Here is a 20996-nt window from a genome sequence, read left to right on the forward strand (position 1 = left end):
GCATTGCTATAACGCGGTATCCTAAAATACATACAAAGTTAAAAAATCAATGGAAAAGGTGCAGTGTAGACTCACTAAAACATTACCAGGGATGAGAGCTTACAGTTATGACAGAGACTTGAGAAGTTATGGCTTTTATTCCACTATAGCGAGGAGGTTAAAGGGCGCAGAGATTTTATGGCCACTTCTGCAGGAGGTGGAGCAGACTCGGGGGCAGAACATCTAACCTCGGAGAGAATCTACCAGTGGCAGAGCCTTTATCCATCTCATGGGATCAGTGTTACAGCATGGAGCTCTGGCAAGATTCCTGTTGTTTGTCCAGTTAGGACCACTCCAGGCATTGCACGATTGCCTTGCAGTGTTAACTGGAGCCAACTGGGAAGAATCTGGGACCCCCCTCCCCCCCACAAGAGACAGGGTCTACCCCTCCACATCCCATCTACATGCCAGGCTGGATGATCAATCATCAACAGTGCCATAGCGTAGCGTGGAGCTGTCTGGCTGAGATCAATGCAGCTCCAATCAGCCACCACCAGGCATGTCACCTTGGAGCCAACTCAAACCACCCAAGTCCCACCACAAGCAGGGCATTGTTGTAGTGTTTGCAGTCAAATTGTTGACGGTCCAGTTTGAAGGCTAGCAGGAAAAACAGAGCAAGAGATTACTCGGTGTCCTGCTCGGAACAGAATTTGGTTAGGGTTCTACAGGGATCTCTTCACTCATGCTTTGGTAAGAGTAAACATGTGTTGTAACCAGGTAACCCTGGTAATTGTGGCTTCAGCCAGCCTCGCTGAGTATTGATCATCGCTTGTGTGGTAAATGGAGCCGACTCAAGGAGGTAGAATAACTGCGGCAGACCCTTCAACCTTGCTCACAACATCAGTTTAAGCTGGGTAAAATCCATCAGTAACCCACTATGTACACTTGGGGTCTCTAAGCCCAAGTTCCTGCTAACCTACGCCCAAGTTCTCAGGGCTGAGGTCAGTGGGGTGCGCAGTCTACAGCAGGTAAACAGAAACCCAAGTTTAGGTGGGCTTCTCAGTTTGGTTCGGAGACTTTAATCATGGCGATGGGGTTCCACATGTCGCATATCAGGCCGCCCAAAGGAGAAATAATCATCACTCACCATGATGGCTTGTAGCTGGTTTTCAACCAGAGTCTTGAGATCTAATAAATCGGCATCAAATTCATTCTATAAAAAAATCGGAAAGAAATATTATTGCACCAAATTTACGAGTAAGAGGCACTTTCAAAATATTTCACTGACAGAATGATCTAATTGCAGTGAGTCATTGTGGCCCAGCACACTGGTTACCAATGAACTATGCTACAAAATGGTGGGATTAAGATCGTATCTCCTATCAAAATGCCGAGTTGTTTGATCTCCACCATGCTGTCCGAGAGATCCCAAGCAGAGGCTAGGTGCATTACCAAAAAGAGGGGCAGAGACAGGGAGCATAAACAAACGGCAAGCCACCCGAGGACACTGTCATGCACTGGTTAACGGGTACACACCGAGGAGGAACCCGACAGAGACACAGCAAACAAAGAGTCGTCTCATTTTCAGCACATGAAACCGGAGAGTTGGAATGAGGGAAACTATCGTTTTTTATTAATTCACCATGCCCCTTATAGTGTGGGGAGCTGGCCACAGCCTACAGCCACACTGCTCATTTACAACAGTGGCACAAACTGGGTCCAGGAATCACAGCTGGAGTGACAACTGGGAACGGTAGCATAGTGGTTATGTTACTGGACTAGTAATCCAGAGATGAGAGTTCAAATCCCGCCCTCACGGCAGGGGAATTTAAATGCAGTTAATTAAATAAGTCAGGAATAAAAAAAAAAAAGCTAGCAGCAGTAATGGTGACCTTGTAACTACAGGATTGTCTGAACCCATCTGGTTCAGTAGTGTCCTTTAGTGAAGGAAATCTGCTGTCCTTACCTGGTCTGGCCTATATGTGACAGCAATGTGGGTGACCCTCTGAAATGGCCTAGCAAGCCATTCAGTTGTACCAAAGCACTACGATAAAGAATAAAACCAGACAGACCACCCGGCATCGACCTAGGCACACCCAGCCCAGTCGCCCCTGCAAAGGCCTCCTCACTAGCATCTGATGACTTGTGCCAAAATTGGGAGAGCTGCCCCACAAACTAGTCAAGCTTGATATAGTCATACTCCCAGAATCCTACCTTTCAGCCAATGTCCCAGACTACTCCATCACCATCCCTGGGTATGTCCTGTCCTACCAGCAGGACAGTCCCAATCCCACCAGTGGTATACAGTCAGGAAGGAGTGGCCCTGGGAGTCCTCAACATTGACTCCGGACCCCATGAAGTCTCATGGCATCAGGTCAAGCATGGACAAGGAAACCTCCTGCTGATTACTACCTACCGCCCTCCCTCAGCTGATGAATCAGTACTCCGCCATGTTGAACACCACTTGGAAGAAGCACTGAGGGTAGCAAGGGCACAGAATGCACTCTGGGTGGGGGACTGCAATGTCCATCACCAAGAGTGGCTCGCTAGCTGACCGAGCCTTGAAGGACACAGCTGCCACACTGGGCTTTCAACAGGTGGGGAGAGAACCAACACGAGGGGAAAAACCTACTTGACCTCATCCTCACCAAGCTACCTGTCACAGATGCATCTGTCTGTGACAGTATTGGTAGCAGTGACCACCGCACAATCCATGTGCAGACGAAGTCCTGTTTTCACACTGAAGACACCCGCCATCATGGTGTGTGGCACTATCACTGTGCTAAATGGGATAGATTCACAACAGATCTAGCAGTTCAAAACAGGGCATCCATGAGGTGCTGTGGGCCATCAGCTGCAGCAGAACTGTACTCCACCACAATCTGTAACCTCCTGGCCCAGCACTTTACCATTACAATCAAGCCAGGGGACCAACCCTGATTCAATGAAGAGTGCAGAAGAGCAGCACCAGGCATACCTAAAAATGAGGTGCCAACCTGGTGAAGCTACGACACAGGACTACATGTATGCTAAAAAGCAGAATCAGCATGCTGTAGACAGGGCTAAGTGATCGCACAACCAACGGATCAGATCAAAGCTCTGCAGTCCTGCTACATCCAGTCGTGAATGGTGGTGGACCATTAAACAACTAACGGGAGGAGGAGGCTCCATGAACATCCCCAGCCTCAATGAAGGCAGAGCCCAGCACGTGGGTGCAAAAGACAAGGCTGAAGCGTTTGCCACCACCTTCAGCCAGAAGTGCAGAGTGAGAGCAAGAGGTCCCCCCAATCACAGAAGCAATGGCCATCTCCAACAAGAGAGAGAGTCTAACCACCTCCCCTTGACATTCAATGGTATTACCATTGTCGAATCCCTCACCATCGACATCTTGGGGTCACCTCTGACCAGAAACTTAACTGGACCAGCCACATAAATACTGTGGCTACAAGGTAGTCAGAGGCTGGGTATTCTGCGGCGAGTGACTCACCTGCTGACTCAACAACAACAACTTGTATTTATATAGCATCTTCCGGAACTCCATTGACTCGGGAACAGTACCCGTGGATTGGAGGGTAGCTAATGTTACCCCAATATTTAAAAAGGGGGGTAGAGAGAAAGCAGGGAATTATAGACCAGTAAGCCTTACATCGGTTGTGGGCAAAATGCTAGAGTCCATTATTAAGGATAAAATAGCGGAGCACTTGACAAATGGGGAAAGGATCGGACAGAGTCAACATGGATTTACAAAGGGTAAATCGTGTTTGACTAATCTGCTGGAATTTTTTGAGGAAGTAACTGGTAAAATAGATGGGGGAGAGCCAGTGGATGTGGTGTACCTTGACTTCCAGAAAGCCTTCGATAAGGTTCCACACAAAAGATTATCATGCAAAATTAAGGCTCATGGGATTGGGGGCAAAGTATTAACGTGGATAGAGAACTGGCTGGCGGATAGAAAACAGAGAGTTGGAATAAACGGCTCGTTTTCGGAGTGGCAGGCAGTGACCAGCGGGGTGACGCAAGGATCTGTCCTGGGACCCCAGCTGTTCACAATATATATAAATGATCTGGATCAGGGAATTGGATGCAATATTTCCAAATTCGCTGACGACACTAAACTAGGAGGAGGGGTGGGCTCTGATGAGGATGTCAGGAGGCTACAGTGCGATTTGGACAGGTTGGGGGAATGGGCGGATACGTGGCAGATGCACTATAATGTGGATAAATGCGAGGTTATCCACTTTGGGGGTAAAAACAGGAGGGTAGATTATTATCTAAATGGCAATAGATTGGGAGATGGGGAAGTGCAGAGGGACCTGGGTGTTCTTGTGCACCAGTCACTGAAGGAGAGCATGCAGGTGCAACAGGCGATTAAGAAGGCAAATGGTATGTTGGCCTTCATATCAAGGGGGTTCGAGTATAGGAATAGGGATACCTTACTACAGCTGTACAAGGTGCTGGTGAGACCGCATCTGGAGTATTGTGTACAGTTTTGGTCGCCCCATCTGCGGAAGGATGTTCTTGCCATGGAAAGAGTGCAGCGGCGATTCACCAGGCTGATACCTGGAATGGCGGGAATGACCTACGAAGAGAGATTAAATAGTTTGGGCTTGTACTCACTGGAGTTTAGAAGATTGAGAGGGGATCTCATCGAAACATATAAAATTATGGCAGGCCTGGACAGGCTGAATTCAGAGAGAATGTTTCCAATGGCCGGGGAGCACAGAACCAGGGGCCACAGTCTAAAAATAGCGGGCAAATCATTTAAAACAGAGATGAGGAAGAATTTCTTCACTCAAAGAGTGGTGAGCCTGTGGAATTCCCTGCCACAGAGGGCTGTGAAGGCTAATTCAATAAATATTTTCAAGAGAGAATTGGATATATTTCTGAAGGCTAAGGGGATTAAGGGTTACGGAGAAAAGGCGGGGACGGGGTACTGAACTGGTAAGATCAGCTATGATCTCAGACGAAGATCAGCCATGATCTCATTGAATGGCGGAGCAGGCTCGAAGGGCCGAATGGCCTACTCCTGTTCCTATCTCTATGTTTCTATGTTAACATAGTAAAACGTCCCAAGGCGTTTCACAAGAGCGTCAAGACAGAAAAATTGACACCGAGCCACATAAGAAATTAGGGCAGATGACCAAAAACTTGGTCAAGGAGCATCTTAAAGGAGGAGAGAGAGGGGTAGCGAGGCTGACGGGTTTAGGGAGTGAGTTCCAGAGCTTAGGGCCCAGACAGCTGAAGGGACGGCCACCCATGGTGGAGCGATTATAATCAGGGATGCTCAAGAGGGCAGAATTAGAGGAGCGCAGATATCTCGGGGGGTTGTGGGGCTGGAGGAGATTACAGAGATAGGGAGGGGCGAGACCATGGAGGGATTTGGAAACAAGGATGAGAATTTTGAAATCAGGGCGTTGCTTAACCGGGAGCCAATGTAGGTCAGCGAGCACAGGGGGTGATGGGCGAACGGGGCTTGGTGCGAGTTAGGACACGGACAGCCGAGTTTTGGATGACCAAGTTTACGTAGGGTTGAATGTGGGAGGCCAGCCAGGAATAGTTGGAATAGTCGAGTCTAGAGGTAACAAAGGCATGGATGAGGGTTTCAGCAGCAGATGAGCCGAGGCAGGGGCGGAGACGGGCGATGTTACGGAGGTGGAAATAGGCGGTCTTAGTTATGCTGCGGATATGTGGGCGGAAGCTCATTTCAGGGTCAAATATGACACCAAGGTTGCGAACAGTGTGGTTCAGCCTCAGACAGATGCTAGGGAGAGGAATGGAGTCGGTGGACTCCACAAAGCCTTTCCACCATCTACAAGGCACAAGTTAGGAGCGTGATAAGAACATAAGAATTAGGAGCAGGAGTAGGCCATTCGGCCCTTCGAGACTGCTCCGCCATTCAATGAGATCATGGCTGATCTTCTGCCTCAACTCCATTCACCAGCCTTATCGCCATATCCCTTGATGCCCTTACTAGTCAGAAATCTATCGACTTCGGTTTTGAATATACCCAAGGACTGAGCCTCCACAGCCCTCTGGGGTAGAGAATTCCAAAGATTCACCGCCCTCTGAGTGAAGAAATTTCTTCTCATCTCAGTCCTGAACGGCCGACCCCTTATTCTGAGGCTGTGGCCCCTGGTTCGAGACTCCCCAGCCAAGGGAAACATCCACCCTATCAAGCCCTGTAATAATTTTGTATGCTTCAAAGAGATACTCTCTCATTCTTCTGAATTCAAGAGAATACAGGCCTAGTTTACTCAATCTCTTCTCATACGACAGTCCCGCCATCCCAGGAATCAATCTGGTGAACCTTTGTCGCACTCCCTCTATTGCAAGTATATCCTTCCTTAGGTAAGGAGACCAAAATTGTACACAGTACTCCAGGTGTGGTCTCACCAAGGCCCTATATAATTGCAGTAAGACTTCTTTACATAAGAAACAGGAGGAGTAGGCCTTTCGGCCCCTCGAACCTGCTCCGCCATTCAGTAAGATCATGACTGATCTGGTCTTAGCCTGAACTCCACTTTTCTGCCTGTTCCCCATAACCCTCGACTCGCCTGTAGTTCAAATGTCTGTCCATCTCAACCTTGAATATATTCAATGACTCCGCCTCCACAGCTCTCTGGGGTAGAGAATTCCAGAGATTCACGACCTGCAGAGAAGAAATTCCTCCTCATCTCCGTCTTAAATAGGCGACTCCTTATTCTGAAACTATGCCCCCTAGTTCTTGATTCCCCCACGAAGGGAAACATCCTCTCATCATCTACCCTGTCAAGTCCCCTCAGAATTTTATACATTTCAATAAGATCATCTCTCATTCTTCTAAATTCCAATGAGTATAGGCCCAACCTTTCCTCAAAAGACAACCCCTTCATCCCAGGAATCAACCTCGTGAACCTTCTCTCAACTGTCTCCAATGCAAGTATATCCTTCCTTAAATAAGGAGACCAAAACTGTACGCAGTACTCCAGGTGTGGTCTCACCAGCGCCCTGTAAAGTTGTAGCAAGACTTCCCTACTTTTATGGAATACTCTCCACTTGCCTGGAGGAGTGCAGCTCCAACAACACTTAGTCACCATCCAGGACAAAGCAGCCCGCTTGATTGGCACCCCATCCTCCACTACCTTAAACATTCATTCCCTTTACCCCCGGCGCACCGTGGCTGCAGTGTGTACCATCTACAAAATGTACTGCAGCAACTCACCAAGACTTCAACAGTACCTCCCAAACCTGCAACCTCTACCACCTAGAAGGACAAGGGCAGCAGGCGCATGGGAATACCACCACCTCCAAGTCACAGACTATCCTGACCTTGGAAATATACTGCCATTCCTTCATCGTTGATGGGTTAAAATCCTGGACCTCTGTCCCCAACAGCACTGTGGGAGTACCTTCACCACACGGACTGCAGCGGTTCAAGGAGGTGGCTCACCACCACCACCACAAGGGCAATTCGTTTTGGGCAATAAATGCTGGCCTTGCCAACGATGCCCACATCCCGTGAATGAACATTTAAAGAATGACCTCTTCAGCGGTGAAGGCGTTCCATTCCAGGAACACAACGTGTCAGCCCAGGACCAACGAAGGCTGAAGAGGATGGTAACTGAAGACAAGCGCCCCGTCATTTCTACTGTAGTGTCCTCCACAAGAGCTTGTAGACTCAGTGCCCATCCCGAATAGAAAAAAAACTATCCAAAACTTAATTGTACTGCTTGTTTATCGCTGGCACGCTGGCATAGTGGTTAGCACTGTTGCCTCACAGCGCCAGGGACCCGGGTTCGAATCCGGCCTCGGGCGACTGTCTGTGTGGAGTTTGCACATTCTCCCCGTGTTTGCGTGGGTTTCCTCCGGGTGCTCCGGTTTCCTCCCACAGTCCAAAGATGTGCAGGTTAGGTTGATTGGCTATGATAAATTGACCCTTAGTGTTAGGGGGATTAAATACGTGGGGTTACGGGGCTAGGGTGGGATATGTGTTGGTGTAGGGGTTACGGGGATCGGGTGGGATATGTGTCGGTGCAGGCTCGATGGGCCGAAATGGCCTCTATCTGTACTGTGGGGTTTCTGTGATTCTGTGACTGCATGTCGAGTGGGATCTTTGCATTACATAGGCTATACGGCACAGAAACAGGCCATTCGGCCCAACCAGTCCAGGCCAGTGTTTATGCTCCACTCGAGCCTCCTCCCGTCTTTCCTCATCTAATTGTGTCAGCGTAACCCTCTATTCCCTTCTCCTTCATATTCTTGTCCAGCCTCCCCTTACCTGCATCTATACTATTCACCTCAACCACTCCCTGTGGGAGCGAGTTCCACATTCTCACCACTCTCTGGGTAAAGAAGTTTATCCTGAATTCCCTATTGGATTTCTTGGTGACCATCTTCTATTGATGGCCTCTGGTTTTGCTCTTCCCCACAAGTGGAAACACTCTCTCTCTATCCACTCTATCAAAACCTTTCATAATTTTATAGACCTCAATTAGGTCACCCCTCAGCCTTCGTTTTACAAGCAAAAAGAGATCCAGCCTGTTTATCATTTCCTGATAGGTATACCCTCGTATTTCTGGCATCAACCCTGTAAATCTTCTCTGCACCCTCTCCAGTGCCTCTATATCCTTTTTATAATACGGCGACCAGAACTGTACACAGTACTCCAAGTGTGGTCTAACCAAGGTTCGATACAGGTTTAGCATAACTTCACTACTTTTCAATTCTATCCCTCTAGAAATAAACCCGAGTGCCTGGTTTGCTTTTTTTATGGCCTTGTTAACCTGTGTCGCTACTTTTAGTGATTTGTGTATTTGTACTCCGAGATCCCTTTGTTCCTCAACCCCACCCAGACTCGCACCCTCCAAGTGATCTCCCTATTTTTCCTACCAACATGTAATACCTCACATTTATCTGTGTTGAATTTCATTTCCCAATTATATGCCCATTCTGCAAGTTGATTAATGTCCTCCTGTAATTTGTTGCAGTCCTCCTCAGTATTGACTATCCCCCCCAATTTGGGGTCATCCGCAAATTTAGAAATTGTGTTTTTGATTCCTAAGTCTAAATCGTTAATATAAATTGTGAACAGCAGTGGTCCCAGCACTGACCCTTGTGGAACACCACTACCCACCTTCTGCCACTGTGAGTAGCTACCCTTTACTCCCACTCTCTGCTTTCTGTCCTGAAGCCAGCTCGCTATCCATTCTGCTATGTGTCCCGACTGCACATTCTCTGAGCTTATTCATTAGTCAATTATGTGGTACCTTATCGAAGGCCTTTTGAAAATCTAGATAAATTACATCTACTGTATTACCCTTGTCTATTTATTCTCTCTCTTACCTCTTCAGGGAATGGGAGCATAGTGGTAATGTCACTGGGCTAGTAATCTCATCCTCACCAATCTACCTATCACAGATGCATCTGTCCATGACAGTATTGGTAGCAGTGACCACCGCACAGTCATTGTGGAGACGAAGTCCCATCTTCACACTGATGACACCCTCCATAGTGTTGTGTGCCACTACCACCGTGCTAAATGGGATAGATTCAGAACAGATCTAGCAGCTCAAAACTGGGCATCCATGAGGCGCTGTGGGCCATCAGCAGCAGCAGAATCGTATTCCACCACAATCTGTAACCTCATGGCCCGGCATATCCCTCACTCTACCATTACCATAAAGCCAGGGGACCAACTCTGGTTCAATAAGGAGTGTAGCAGAGCATGCCGGGAGCAGCACCAGGCGTACCTAAAAATGAGGTGCCAACCTGGGGAAGCTGCAACACAGGACTACATGCATGCTAAAAAGCAGAAGCAGCATGCTATAAACAGGGCTAAGCGATCTCACAATCAACGGATCAGATCAAAGCTCTGCAGTCCTGCCACATCCAGTCATGAATGGTGGTGGACCATTGAACAACTAACGGGAGGAGGAGGGTCCATGAATATCCCCATCCTCAGTGATGGTGAGCCCAGCACGTGAGTGCAAAAGACAAGGCTCAAACATTTGCAACCATCTTCAGCCATAAGTGCAGAGTGGATGATCCATATCGGCCTAATCCTGACATCCCCACCATCACAGAAGCCAGTCTTCAGCCAATTCAATTCACTCCAAGTGATATCAAGAAACGGCTGAGCGCACTGGATACAGCAAAGACTATGGGCCCCGACAACATCCCGGTTATCGCGCTGAAGACTTGTGCTCCAGAACTAGCCACGCCTCTAGCCAAGCTGTTCCAGTACAGCTACAACACTGGCATCTATCTGACAATGTGGAAAACTGCCCAGGTATATCCTGTCCACAAAAAGCAGGACAAATACAATCCGGCAATTACCGCCCCATCAGTCTACTCTCAATCATCAGCAAAGTGATGGAAGGTGTCATCAACAGTGCTATAAAGCAGCACTTACTCACCTCACTAATAACCTGTTCACTGATGCCCAGTTTGGGTTCTGCCAAGACCACTCTGCTCCTGGCCTCATTACAGCCTTGGTCCAAACATGGACAAAGGAGCTGAATTCCAGAGGTGAGGCAAGAGTGACTGCCCTTGACATCAAGGCAGCATTTGACCAGGTGTGACATCAAGGAGCCCTAGTAAAACTGTAGTCAATGGGAATCAGGGGGAACTCTCCACTGGCTGGAGTCATACCTAGCACAAAGGAAGATGATTGTGGTGGTTGAAGGTCAATCATCACAGCCCCAGGACATCGCTGCAGGAGTTCCTCAGGGCAGTGTCCTCGGCCCAACCATCTTCAGCTGCTTCAATGAAATTCCCTCCAACATAAGGTCAGAAATGGGGATGTTCGCTGATGACTGCATAGTGTTCAGTACCATTCACAACTCCCCAGATAATGAAGCAGTCCATGCCCGCATGCAACAAGACCTGGACGACGTTCAGGCTTGGGCTAAGTGGCAGGTAACATTTGCGCCACACAAGTGCCAGGCAATGACTATCTCCAACAAGCGAGAGTCTAACCACCACCCAATGACATTCAACGGCATTACCATCGCCAAATCCCCCACCATCAACATCCTGGGGGTCACCATTGACCAGAAACTTAACTGAACCAGCCATATAAATACTGTGGCAACAAGGGCAGGTCAGAGGCTGGGTATTCTGCGGCGAGTGTCTCACCTCCTGACTCCCCAAAGCCTTTCCACCACCTACAAAGCACAAGTAAGGAGTGTGATGGAATGTTCTGCACTTGCCTGGATGAGTGCAGCTCCAACACACTCAAGAAGCTCGACACCATCCAGGACAAAGCAGCCCGCTTGATTGGCACCCCATCCACCACCTTAAACATTCTCTCCCTCCACCACCGGCGTACCATAGCTGCAGTGTGTACCATCTACAAGATGCACTGCAGCAACTCACCAAGGCTTCTTCGGCAGCACCTCCCAAACCCGCAACCTCTTCCACCGAGAAGAACAAGGGCAGCAGGCGCACGAGAACACCATCAGCTCCAAGTTCCCCTTTAAGTCACACACCCTCCTGACTTGGAAATATATCGCCGATCCTTCATCATTACTGGGTCAAAATCCTGGAACTCCCTCCTTAACAGCACTGTGGGAGTACCTTCTAATGAATTATTAAATATGTGTAGTAATGCCTCTGCTATCTCTTTCCTGGATTATTTTTAAATGCGTGGATGCAATCCATCTGGACCAGGGGTTTTATCCTCTGAGTTTGATTAGTTTATTTAATATATCTCCTCTTTATTTTAAATGCGCTTATCTCATTACTAACCTCATGATCCAATGTCATGTCCACCTGTTCTATCTCCCTGGTAAATACGGAGGCAAAGTAATTATTTAATATTTCTGCCATCTCGCTATCGCTGCCTGTGGTATTATCCTGTCCATCCCTTAGTGACCCTATTCCCATCCTGACCTTCCTTTTTTTTATTGATGTGCCTGTAAAATATTTTACTATTTTGTTTTATGTTCCTTGACAATTTAATTTCACAGTTCCTCCTTGCCTTCCTGACTTCTTTCCTAATCTCTTCGTATTTTCCCTTATCATGCTCTCCCCTGCTGGCCATGTACTTTGAGGACCGTCGAAGCCTGCGTGAGGAGGGCACCGTCTGCCACTTAAAAAGGACACTGCAAGAGGGAGGGGAGGTGCAGAATCAATACGGCGTGCTTGGATCCTGGCCAACGGCGTTTGGTTAAGCGGCAGTAAATCCACAAAGAATGACAGGGACATGTAGAGTTAGAGATTTAATGAGTCAAATGTCAATGGATCAAAAGCCATTCATGCAACACACATGCCACGACCTAATCCAAGATGTACACATAAACAAGGGGTCTGAGGGAAGACTTGTACATTTTCCCCAGAGACTTACACATCCCCTGAAAAACACAAAGCCAGGAAGAGCCCGCAGGTCCACATACATGCTCATTCTCAATCAACGCCGCCAGAACTCAGCACAAAGAGACCAACACAAGCTTCAAAATAACACCGGTTTCCATGATGTACCTCTAAATCCTCCGCCTGGCGAGCTTCATACTGCCCCATTCTTTTCAGTTCACTCTGTCAAGTCCTCCCATAGGGCGGGGCGCTTGTCCAGAACACACGGGCAGAAAGCGAAAAGAAAAAGAAACAAAAGCCAGAAATAATTTGAACCTCTCACTCGTTAACTTAAATTTCAGACTCGCTGCAGTTTGGAAACGTGCCAGGTACATTCCTCTGCTGAACCAGTCGCTATTGCTTTCCCTCTCAATACCTCAGCAGGTATGGATTGTTTCCAACTCCACACACAAAGTACTTGTGCTCCGATCTGCAGCGCTGTGCTCTCAGGAAATTACCCCAGCCAGCCGCTGATCTGGCAGATGACAAGGACACAGATAAGGATAGTGACGCATTGTTTAACCATAGGTTGTCAACAAGAGCACAGTTTACACCTCAGGGCTCTCTCTAGCTCACTCGGAATGTTAGGTCGCCTCAGGGTTGGGCAGGAATGCAGCATAAAACAACAGTGATTTCTGCCTTCCTAGAGTTACTGAGCAATATTTATGACAGAGAAATAAAAGCAATATGTTCTTTGAAGTACATCTGCATAGGGTTTGCCGCCTGTTTGTCCGATATCCAGTCCTGCTTCAATTTCCTCTAATTAAACATTGGCAAGCCTAATGTCTCTGTCCCTGCCATAACCTCCGTTCCCACACTATCGAGTCCAACCTCCTACCTAGCCACTGTTTCAGGCTGAATCAGACCTAGGAAGCCTATAGAATCATAGAATGGTTACAGCACAGAAGGAGGCCATTCAGCCCGTCGAGCCCGTGCCAGCTCTCTGCGAGAGCACTTCAGCTAGTCCCACTCCCCGCCCTTTCCCCGTAGCCCTGCTAATTTTCTCCTTCAGGTACTTATCCAATTCCCTTTTGAAAGCCACGATTGAATCGGCCTCCACCACCCTTTCAGGCCGTGCATTCCCGATCATACCCAGTCACTGCGTAAAAAAGTTCTTCCTCATGTCGCCTTTGGATCGTACCAATTGCCTTCAATCTGTGTCCTCTGGTTCTCATAGAAACACAGAAGATAGGAGCAGGAGTAGGCCATTCGGCCCCTCGAGCCTGCTCCACCATTCAGTGCAATCATGGCTGATCATCCAAATTCAGTACCCTGTCCCTGCTTTCTCCCCATACCCCTTGATCCCTTTAGCCTTAAGAAATATATCCAACTCCTTCTTGAATATATTTAATGAATTGGCCTCAACTGCCTTCTGTGGTAGAGAATTCCACAGGTTCACCACTCTCTGGGTGAAGAAATTCCTCCTCATTTCTGTCCTAAATGGCTTACCCCTTATCCTTAGACTGTGACCCCTGGTTCTGGACTCCCCCGCCATCGGGAACATCCTTCCTGCATCTAGTCTGTCCAGGCCTGACAGAATTTTATAAGTTTCAATGAGATCCCTTCTCATTCTTCTAAACTCCAGCGAGTATAAGCCCAATCGACCCAATCTCTCCTCATACGTCATTCCTGCCATCCCAGGTATCAGCCTGGTGAATCTTCGCTGCACTCCTTCCATGGCAAGAACATCCTTCCTCAGATAAGGCGACCAAAACTGCACACAATACTCAAGATGTGGTCTCACCAAGGCCCTGTACAACTGCAGCAAGACATCCTTGTTCTTGTACTCGAACCCTCTCGCTACGAAGGCCAACATACCATTTGCCTTCTTAACCGCCTGCTGCACCTGCATGCTTACCTTCAGCGACTGGTGCACAAGGACACCTAGGTCTCATTGCACTTCCCCTTCTCCCAATCTATTGCCATTCAGATAATAATCTGCCTTCCTGTTTTTGACACCAAAGTGGATAATCTCGCATTTATCCACATTATACTGCATCTGCCATGCTTCTGCCCAATCACCCAACCTGTCCAAATTATCCTGGAGTTTCTCGGCATCCTCCTCACAGCACACATTCCCACCCAGCTTTGTGTCGTCTGCAAACTTGGAGATATTACATCTAGTTCCCTTGTCTAGATCATTAATATATATTGTGAAATAGCTGGGGTCCAAGGACCGATCCTTGCGGTACCCCACTAGTCACTGCCTGCCACTCGGAAAAAGACCCGTTTATTCCAACTCTTTGCTTCCTGTCTGCCAACCAGTTCTCTATCCAAGTCAATACCTTGCCCCCAATCCCATGTGCTTTAACTTTACACGCTAACCTCTTATGCGGGACCTTATCGAAAGCCTTTTGAAAGTCCAAATACACCACATCCACTGGTTCTCCTTTATCTATTTTACCAGTTACAGCCTCAAAAAATTCCAGTAGATTAGTCAAGCACGATTTACCTTTTGTAAATCCATGTTGACTTTGTCCAATCCGGTCACTGTTTTCTAAGTGCTCTGCTATTACATCTTTTATAATGGACTCTAGCATTTTCCCCACTACCGATGTCAGGCTTACCGGTCTGTAATTCCCCATTTTCTCTCTACCACCTTTTTTGAATAGTGGGGTAACATTAGCTACCCTCCAATCCATGGGTACTGTTCCAGATTCCATCGAATGTTGGAAAATGATCAGCAATGCATCTACTATTTCTAGGGCCACTTCCTTAAGTACCCTAGGATGTAGATTATAAGGCCCTGGGGATTTATCAGCCTTCAATCCTGTCAATTTCCCTAACACCATTTCCCTACAAATACTGATTTCTTTCAGTTCCTCCCTTTCATCATACCCTATGTTCCCCGACATCTCTGGGAGGTTATTTGTGTCCTCCTTTGTGAAGGCAGAACCAAAATATGTATTTAGTTGGTCTGCCATTTCTTTGCTCCCCATTATAAATTCCCCTGATTCTGACTGCAAGGGACCTACGCTTGACTTCACCAATCTTTTTCTCTTCACATATCTATAAAAGCTTTTAGTCAGTTTTTATGTTCCCTGCAAGCTTACTCTCATTATATTTTCCCGAACCTTCTCGAACCTTCCGCTAATGGGAACAGTTTCTCTCTGTCTACTCTGTCCAGACCCCTCATGATTTTGAACACCTTTATCAAATCTCCTCTCAACCTTCTCTGTTCTAAGGAGAACAAACCCAGCTTCTCCAGTCTATCCACGTAACTGAAGTCCCTCATCCCTGGAATCATTCTCGTAAATCTTTTCTGCACCCTCTTAAGGCCTTCACATCCTTCCTAAAGTGCGGTGCCCACAATTGGACACATTACTCCAGTTGAGGCCGAACCGGTATTTTATAAAGGTTCATCATAACTTCCTTGCTTTTGAATTCGAATCCTCTATTTATGAAGCCCAGGGTCCCGTATGCTTTTTTAGCCGCTTTCTCAACCTGCCCTGCCACCTTCAATGATTTGTGCACATGTACCCCCAGGTCTCTCTGTTCATGCACCCCCTTTAGAATTGTACCCTTTCGTTTATATTGCCTCTTCCTACCAAAATGTATCACTTCGTACTTTTTTGCGTTAAACTTCATCTGCAACTTGTCCGTCCATTCCACCAGCCTGTCTATGTCTTCCTGAAGTCTATCACTATCCTCCTCACTGTTCACTGTACTGCCAAGTTTTCTGTCATCTGCAAATTTTGAAATTGTGCCCTGTACACCCAAGTCCAAGACATTAATATATCAAGAAAAGCAGTGCTCCTAGGACCGACCCCTGGGGAACACCACTGTATACCTTCCTCCAGTCCGAAAAGCCACTGTTCACCACGACTCTCTGTTTCCTGGCACTTAGCCAATTCCGTATCCATGCTGCCACTGTCCCTTTTATTCCATGGGTTTCAACTTTGCTGGCAAGCCTATTATGTGACACTTTATCAAACGCCCTTTGGAAATCCATGTACACCACATCAACTGCATTACCCTCATCAACCCTCTGTGACCTCATCAAAAAAACTCAATCAAGTTAGTTAAACACGATTTGCCTTCAACAAATCTGTGCTGGCTTCCATGAATTAATCCACACTTGTCCAAGTGACTGTTAATTTTGTCCCGGATTATCGTTTCTAACTATCTTCCCCACCACCGAGGTTAAATTGACTGGTCTGTAGTTGCTGGGTTTATCCTTTGAACAAGGGTGTAACATTTGCAATTCTCCAGTCTTCTGGCACCACCCCCATACCTAAGGAGGATCGGAAGATTATGGCCAGTAACTCTGCAATTTCCACCCCTACCTCCCTCAACATCCTAGGATGCATCCTATCTGGTCCTGGTGACTTATCAACTTTAAGTACAGCCAGCCTTTCCAGTACCTCCTCTTTCACTATGACAGCATCTTCTTCCTTGGTGAAGACAGATGCAAAGTACTCATTTAGTACCTCAGCCATGCCCTCTGCCTCCATGCGTAGGTCTCCTTTTTGGTCCCTAATCGGCCCCACCCCTCCTCTATATGTCTATAGAAGACTTTTGGATTCCCTTTTATGTTAGCTGCCAGTCTATTCTCATACACTCTCTTTGCCCCTCATTTCTTTTTTCACTCCCCCTCTGAACTTTCTATATTCAGCCTGGTTCTCACTTGTATTCTCAACCTGACATCTGTCATACACCCCCTTTCTCTGCTTCATCTTACTCGCTCTCTCTCTTTCGTCATCCAGGGTGTTCTAGCTTTGGTTGCCCTACCTTTCCCCCTTGTGGGAATCTACCTCGACTGAATACTGGCGAGGGCGATGGTTCCTCTGGGGAGTACAGCCAGAGTTAAATCCACGGCACCATGGGTGGCTCAGCTGTACAGAGGGGGGAGGGAAGGAGGAAGATCAGGAAGGCAATAGTGGTAGGGGATTCAATAGTTTGGGGAACAGACAGGCATTTCTGCAGCCGCAAATGTGATTCTAGGATGGTACGTTGTCACTGAGCGGCTGCAGAACATTCGAGGGGGGAGGGTGAACAGCCAGAGGGAAAACTTTTTTTTACTCAGCGAGTGGTTAGGATCTGGAATTCACTGCCTGAAAGGGTGGTGGAGGCAGATTCAATCGTGGCTTTCAACAAGGAATTGGGTAAATACCTGAAGGAAAAAAATTTGCAGGGCTACAAGGAAAGGGCAGGAGAGTGGGACTAGCTGAAGTGCTCTTGCACAGAGCCGGCACGGGCTCGACAGGCCGAATGGCCTCCTTCTGTGCTGTAACCATTCTATGATTCGATGTAGCTGAATCATCTCCACTTTAAAGGCAGCCCATTGTTCGATTACAGTTTTGCCTGCCAATCTTTGATTCCAATTTACCCGGGCCAGATCCGTTCTCGACCCACTGAAATTGGCCCTCCTCCACAAAGTATTTTGACTCTAGATTGCTCCTTGTCCTTTTCCATAGCTAATTTAAACCTTATATGATGATATTATGATCACTGTTCGACTCTGTGCTTAGCTTCCAACCCCATTTCCTCTCCACCACCTACTTCCACCTCCATAATATAGCAAGTCTCCGCCCCTACCTCAGCTCATCTGCTGCTGAAACCCTCATCCATGCTTCTGTCACTTCCAGACTCGACGACTCCCCCCACGCTCGACTAGCCGCTCTCCCATCTTCACCCTCCATAAACTTGAACTCATCCAGAACTCTGCGTTTGTCCAACTCTGGCCTCTTACGCATCCCCCATTTCCTTTGCCCCACCATTGGTGGGCGAACTTTCAGCCAATCGAGACCCAAAATTCCCTAAACCTCTCCAAGATGCTCCTTAAAACCTACTTCTTGGACCAAGGTTTCAGTCTCTCCTCCTAATATCTCCTTCTTTGGCTCGGGGTCAACTTTTGTCTGATTACGTTCCTGTGAAGCACCACATGTTGTAGGCGCTATATAAATACAAGCTGTTGTTGAGTTTCCCTTTCCTTTAGCAGCTAACAGAATAGAAAGCTGCTCTATAAGTCACAGAGAAATCAGGAGAACTAGTTCAAGTCACTTTGACCCAAACTAAACGTAATCTTTAGCATTAAGCTGTCTAAAGTCTGCCCCAGTGTACAGGTGATTGTGTTAAGCCCTCCACTGTCTCTAAATCGTCAGATTGCTTGTCCAACATCCAGTAGTGGATGAGCAGAAATTTCCTCCAACTAAATATTGGGAAGACCGAAGTCATTGTCTTCAGTCCCCGCCGACTCCATCCCTCTCCCTGGCAACTGTCTAATGCTGAACCAGACCGTTGGCAACCTTGGGGTCATATTTGACCCAGAGATGAGCTTCCGATCACATATCCGCACCATCACTCAAGACTGCCTGCTTCCAACCTCCATAATATTGCCCGTCTCCGCCCCTGCCTCAGCTCATCTGCTGCTGAAACCCTCATCCATGCCTTTGTTACCTCTACACTGGACTATTCCAACGCACTCCTGGCTGGCCTCCCACATTCCACCCTCCGTAAACATCAGCTCATCCAAAACTCTGCTGCCTATGTCCTAACTCGCACAAGCCCCCCCGTTCACCCATCACTCCTGAGCTTGCTGACCTACATTGGCTCCCTTTTGAGCAACACCTCAATATTAAAATTCTCATCCTGGTTTTCAAATTCCTCCCTGGCCTCGCCCCTCCCTCCAGCCCTACAACCCTCAGATATCTGTGTTCCTCCAATTCTGGCCACTTACGCATCCCCGATTTTAATCCCTCCACCACTGGCGGCCGTGCCTTCAGCTGCCTGGGCCCTAAATTCTGGAATTCCCTCCCTAAACCTCTCCACTGTTCTTTCCTCTCTCCTTATGTGGCTCAGTGTCAAATTTTACATAGGATTACACAGGATATACGGCAGAGAAACAGGCCATTCGGCCCAACCAGTCCATGCCGGTGTTTATGCTCCACTCGAGCCTCCTCCAGTCTTTCCTCATCTAACTCTATCAGCATAACCCTCTATTCCCTTCTCCCTCATATCCTTGTCCAGCCTCCCCTTAAATGCATCGATACAATTCGCTTCAACCACTCCCTATGGCAGCGAGTTCCACATTCTCACCACTCTCTGGGTAAAGAAGTTTCTTCTGAATTCCCTATTGGATTTCTTGGTGACTATCTTATATTGATGACCTCTAGTTATGCTCTTCCCCACAAGTGGAAACATTCTCTCTGTATCCATTCTATCATAATTTTATAGACCTCTATTAGGTCACCCCTCAGCCTTGATTTTGTTTGATAGCGGTCCTGTGAAGCGCACTGGGACGTTTTACTATGTTAAAAGGTGCTATCTAAAAAGTTGTTTTGTTGACAGCACAAACATGAAACCACCCTCACGTGCGAGATCACACCAATATATGGAGTTAGGTCCAACTCAGACATGATCTCCCTGAATGGCGGAACAGGCTCGAGGGGCTAAATGGCCTCCTCCTGTTGCTATGTTATTCTGTACAATACCTTACAAGCACTGTTTAAAGTGAGCTGGTTGGATTGATGTTTCACCAGCACAGATAGTGTCAGTTTTGCAGTTCCTGGGGGCAGGAACAGTGGCAACATGTGAACAGACCTGCCTTTGTTCTGAGCAAAGATATGATTAAGAGCAACTCTGGTTGCATAATGTCCATTAGGTCCCAGTAGCCCATTTTTGACAAATCCACTGATACACTTGGTGGTCCCCTCCCATCCAACTCTCATACACAAGGTACAGTGGCCCAGTGGCTATGTTACTGGAACCCAGAGGCCGAGAGTTGTAAATCCCACCATGGCAAGTTGTGAAATAAATCTGGTACTTTGCAGGCTGATACCAGATAACACGACCAGGAAAGCTGCCGGATTGTCATAAAAAACCCAACTGGTTCACCGATTTCCTACAGGGATGAACCTGCCAGCTCCTGTCCCACACTAGATGGTTGACTCTTTAGTGTCAGCTGTGGCTCAGTGGGCAGCACCTTCGCCCGAGTCAGAAGGTTGTGGGTTCAAGTCCCACTCCAGAGACTTGAGCACAAAATCTAGGCTGACACTCCAGTGCAGTGCGGAGGGAGAGCTGCATTGTTGGCGGTGCCATTTTTTGGATAGGACGTTAAACCGAGGCCCCGTCTGCCCGCTCAGGTGGACGGAAAAGATCCCATGACACTATTTCAAAGAGGAACAGGGGAGTTCTCCCCGGTGTCCTTGCCAATTTATACCTCAACCAACATCACTAAAAAACAGATTATCTGGTCATTATCACATTGCTGTTTGTGGGAGCTTGCTGTGCACAAATTGGCTGTCACATTTCCTACATTACAACAGTGACGACACTTCAAAAAAGTACTTAATTGGCTGTAAAGCGCTTTGGGATGTCCGATGGACGTGAAAGGCGCTGTAGAAATGTAAATCTTTCATTCTTTTCAGCCTTGGCTCAGTAAGTTCAGAGGTTGTGTAAAACATGAGCAAGGGATCAACGCTGACACTTCAGTGCAGTACTGAGGGAGTGCTGCACTGTCGGGTGAGCTGTTAAACCGAGGCCCCGCCCACCCGCCAGGTGGCAATAAAAGATCCCATGGTGCTATTCGAAGGTGAGTTCATCCAGTGTCCTGGCCAACATTTCTCTCTCAACCAACGCCATTAAAAACAGATTAACTGGTCGTTCACCTCATTGTCGTTTGTGGGAGCTTGCTGTGCGCAAATTGGCTGCCGCCTTTCCCTACATTACAACAGTGACTACACTTC

At 47.6% G+C, this 20996-nt stretch overlaps 1 protein-coding gene across 21 annotated transcripts in view; it reads right to left on the reverse strand.

The window, feature by feature from the left end:
- Nucleotides 1-20996, reverse strand: part of pnpla6 (patatin-like phospholipase domain containing 6) — a 194259-nt gene that overhangs the window by 168192 nt on the left and 5071 nt on the right. For 6 of the 21 annotated variants that reach the window (XM_085971499.1, XM_085971497.1, XM_085971498.1 and 3 more), the window contains exon 2: nucleotides 1127-1192. In XM_085971499.1, the coding sequence (XP_085827625.1) occupies nucleotides 1127-1129 (3 nt within the window). In that variant the 5' untranslated portion in view covers nucleotides 1130-1192. Of the gene's footprint in view, nucleotides 1-1126; nucleotides 1193-4411; nucleotides 4540-12438; nucleotides 13183-20996 lie in introns of those variants that run through there. The other 15 variants (XM_085971492.1, XM_085971490.1, XM_085971491.1 and 12 more) reach the window with 9 other exon arrangements.

Source organism: Somniosus microcephalus, chromosome 31 (genome assembly GCF_052327205.1).
Source record: "Somniosus microcephalus isolate GS21.2 chromosome 31, FLI_Smic_1.0, whole genome shotgun sequence".
NCBI lineage: Eukaryota > Metazoa > Chordata > Chondrichthyes > Squaliformes > Somniosidae > Somniosus > Somniosus microcephalus.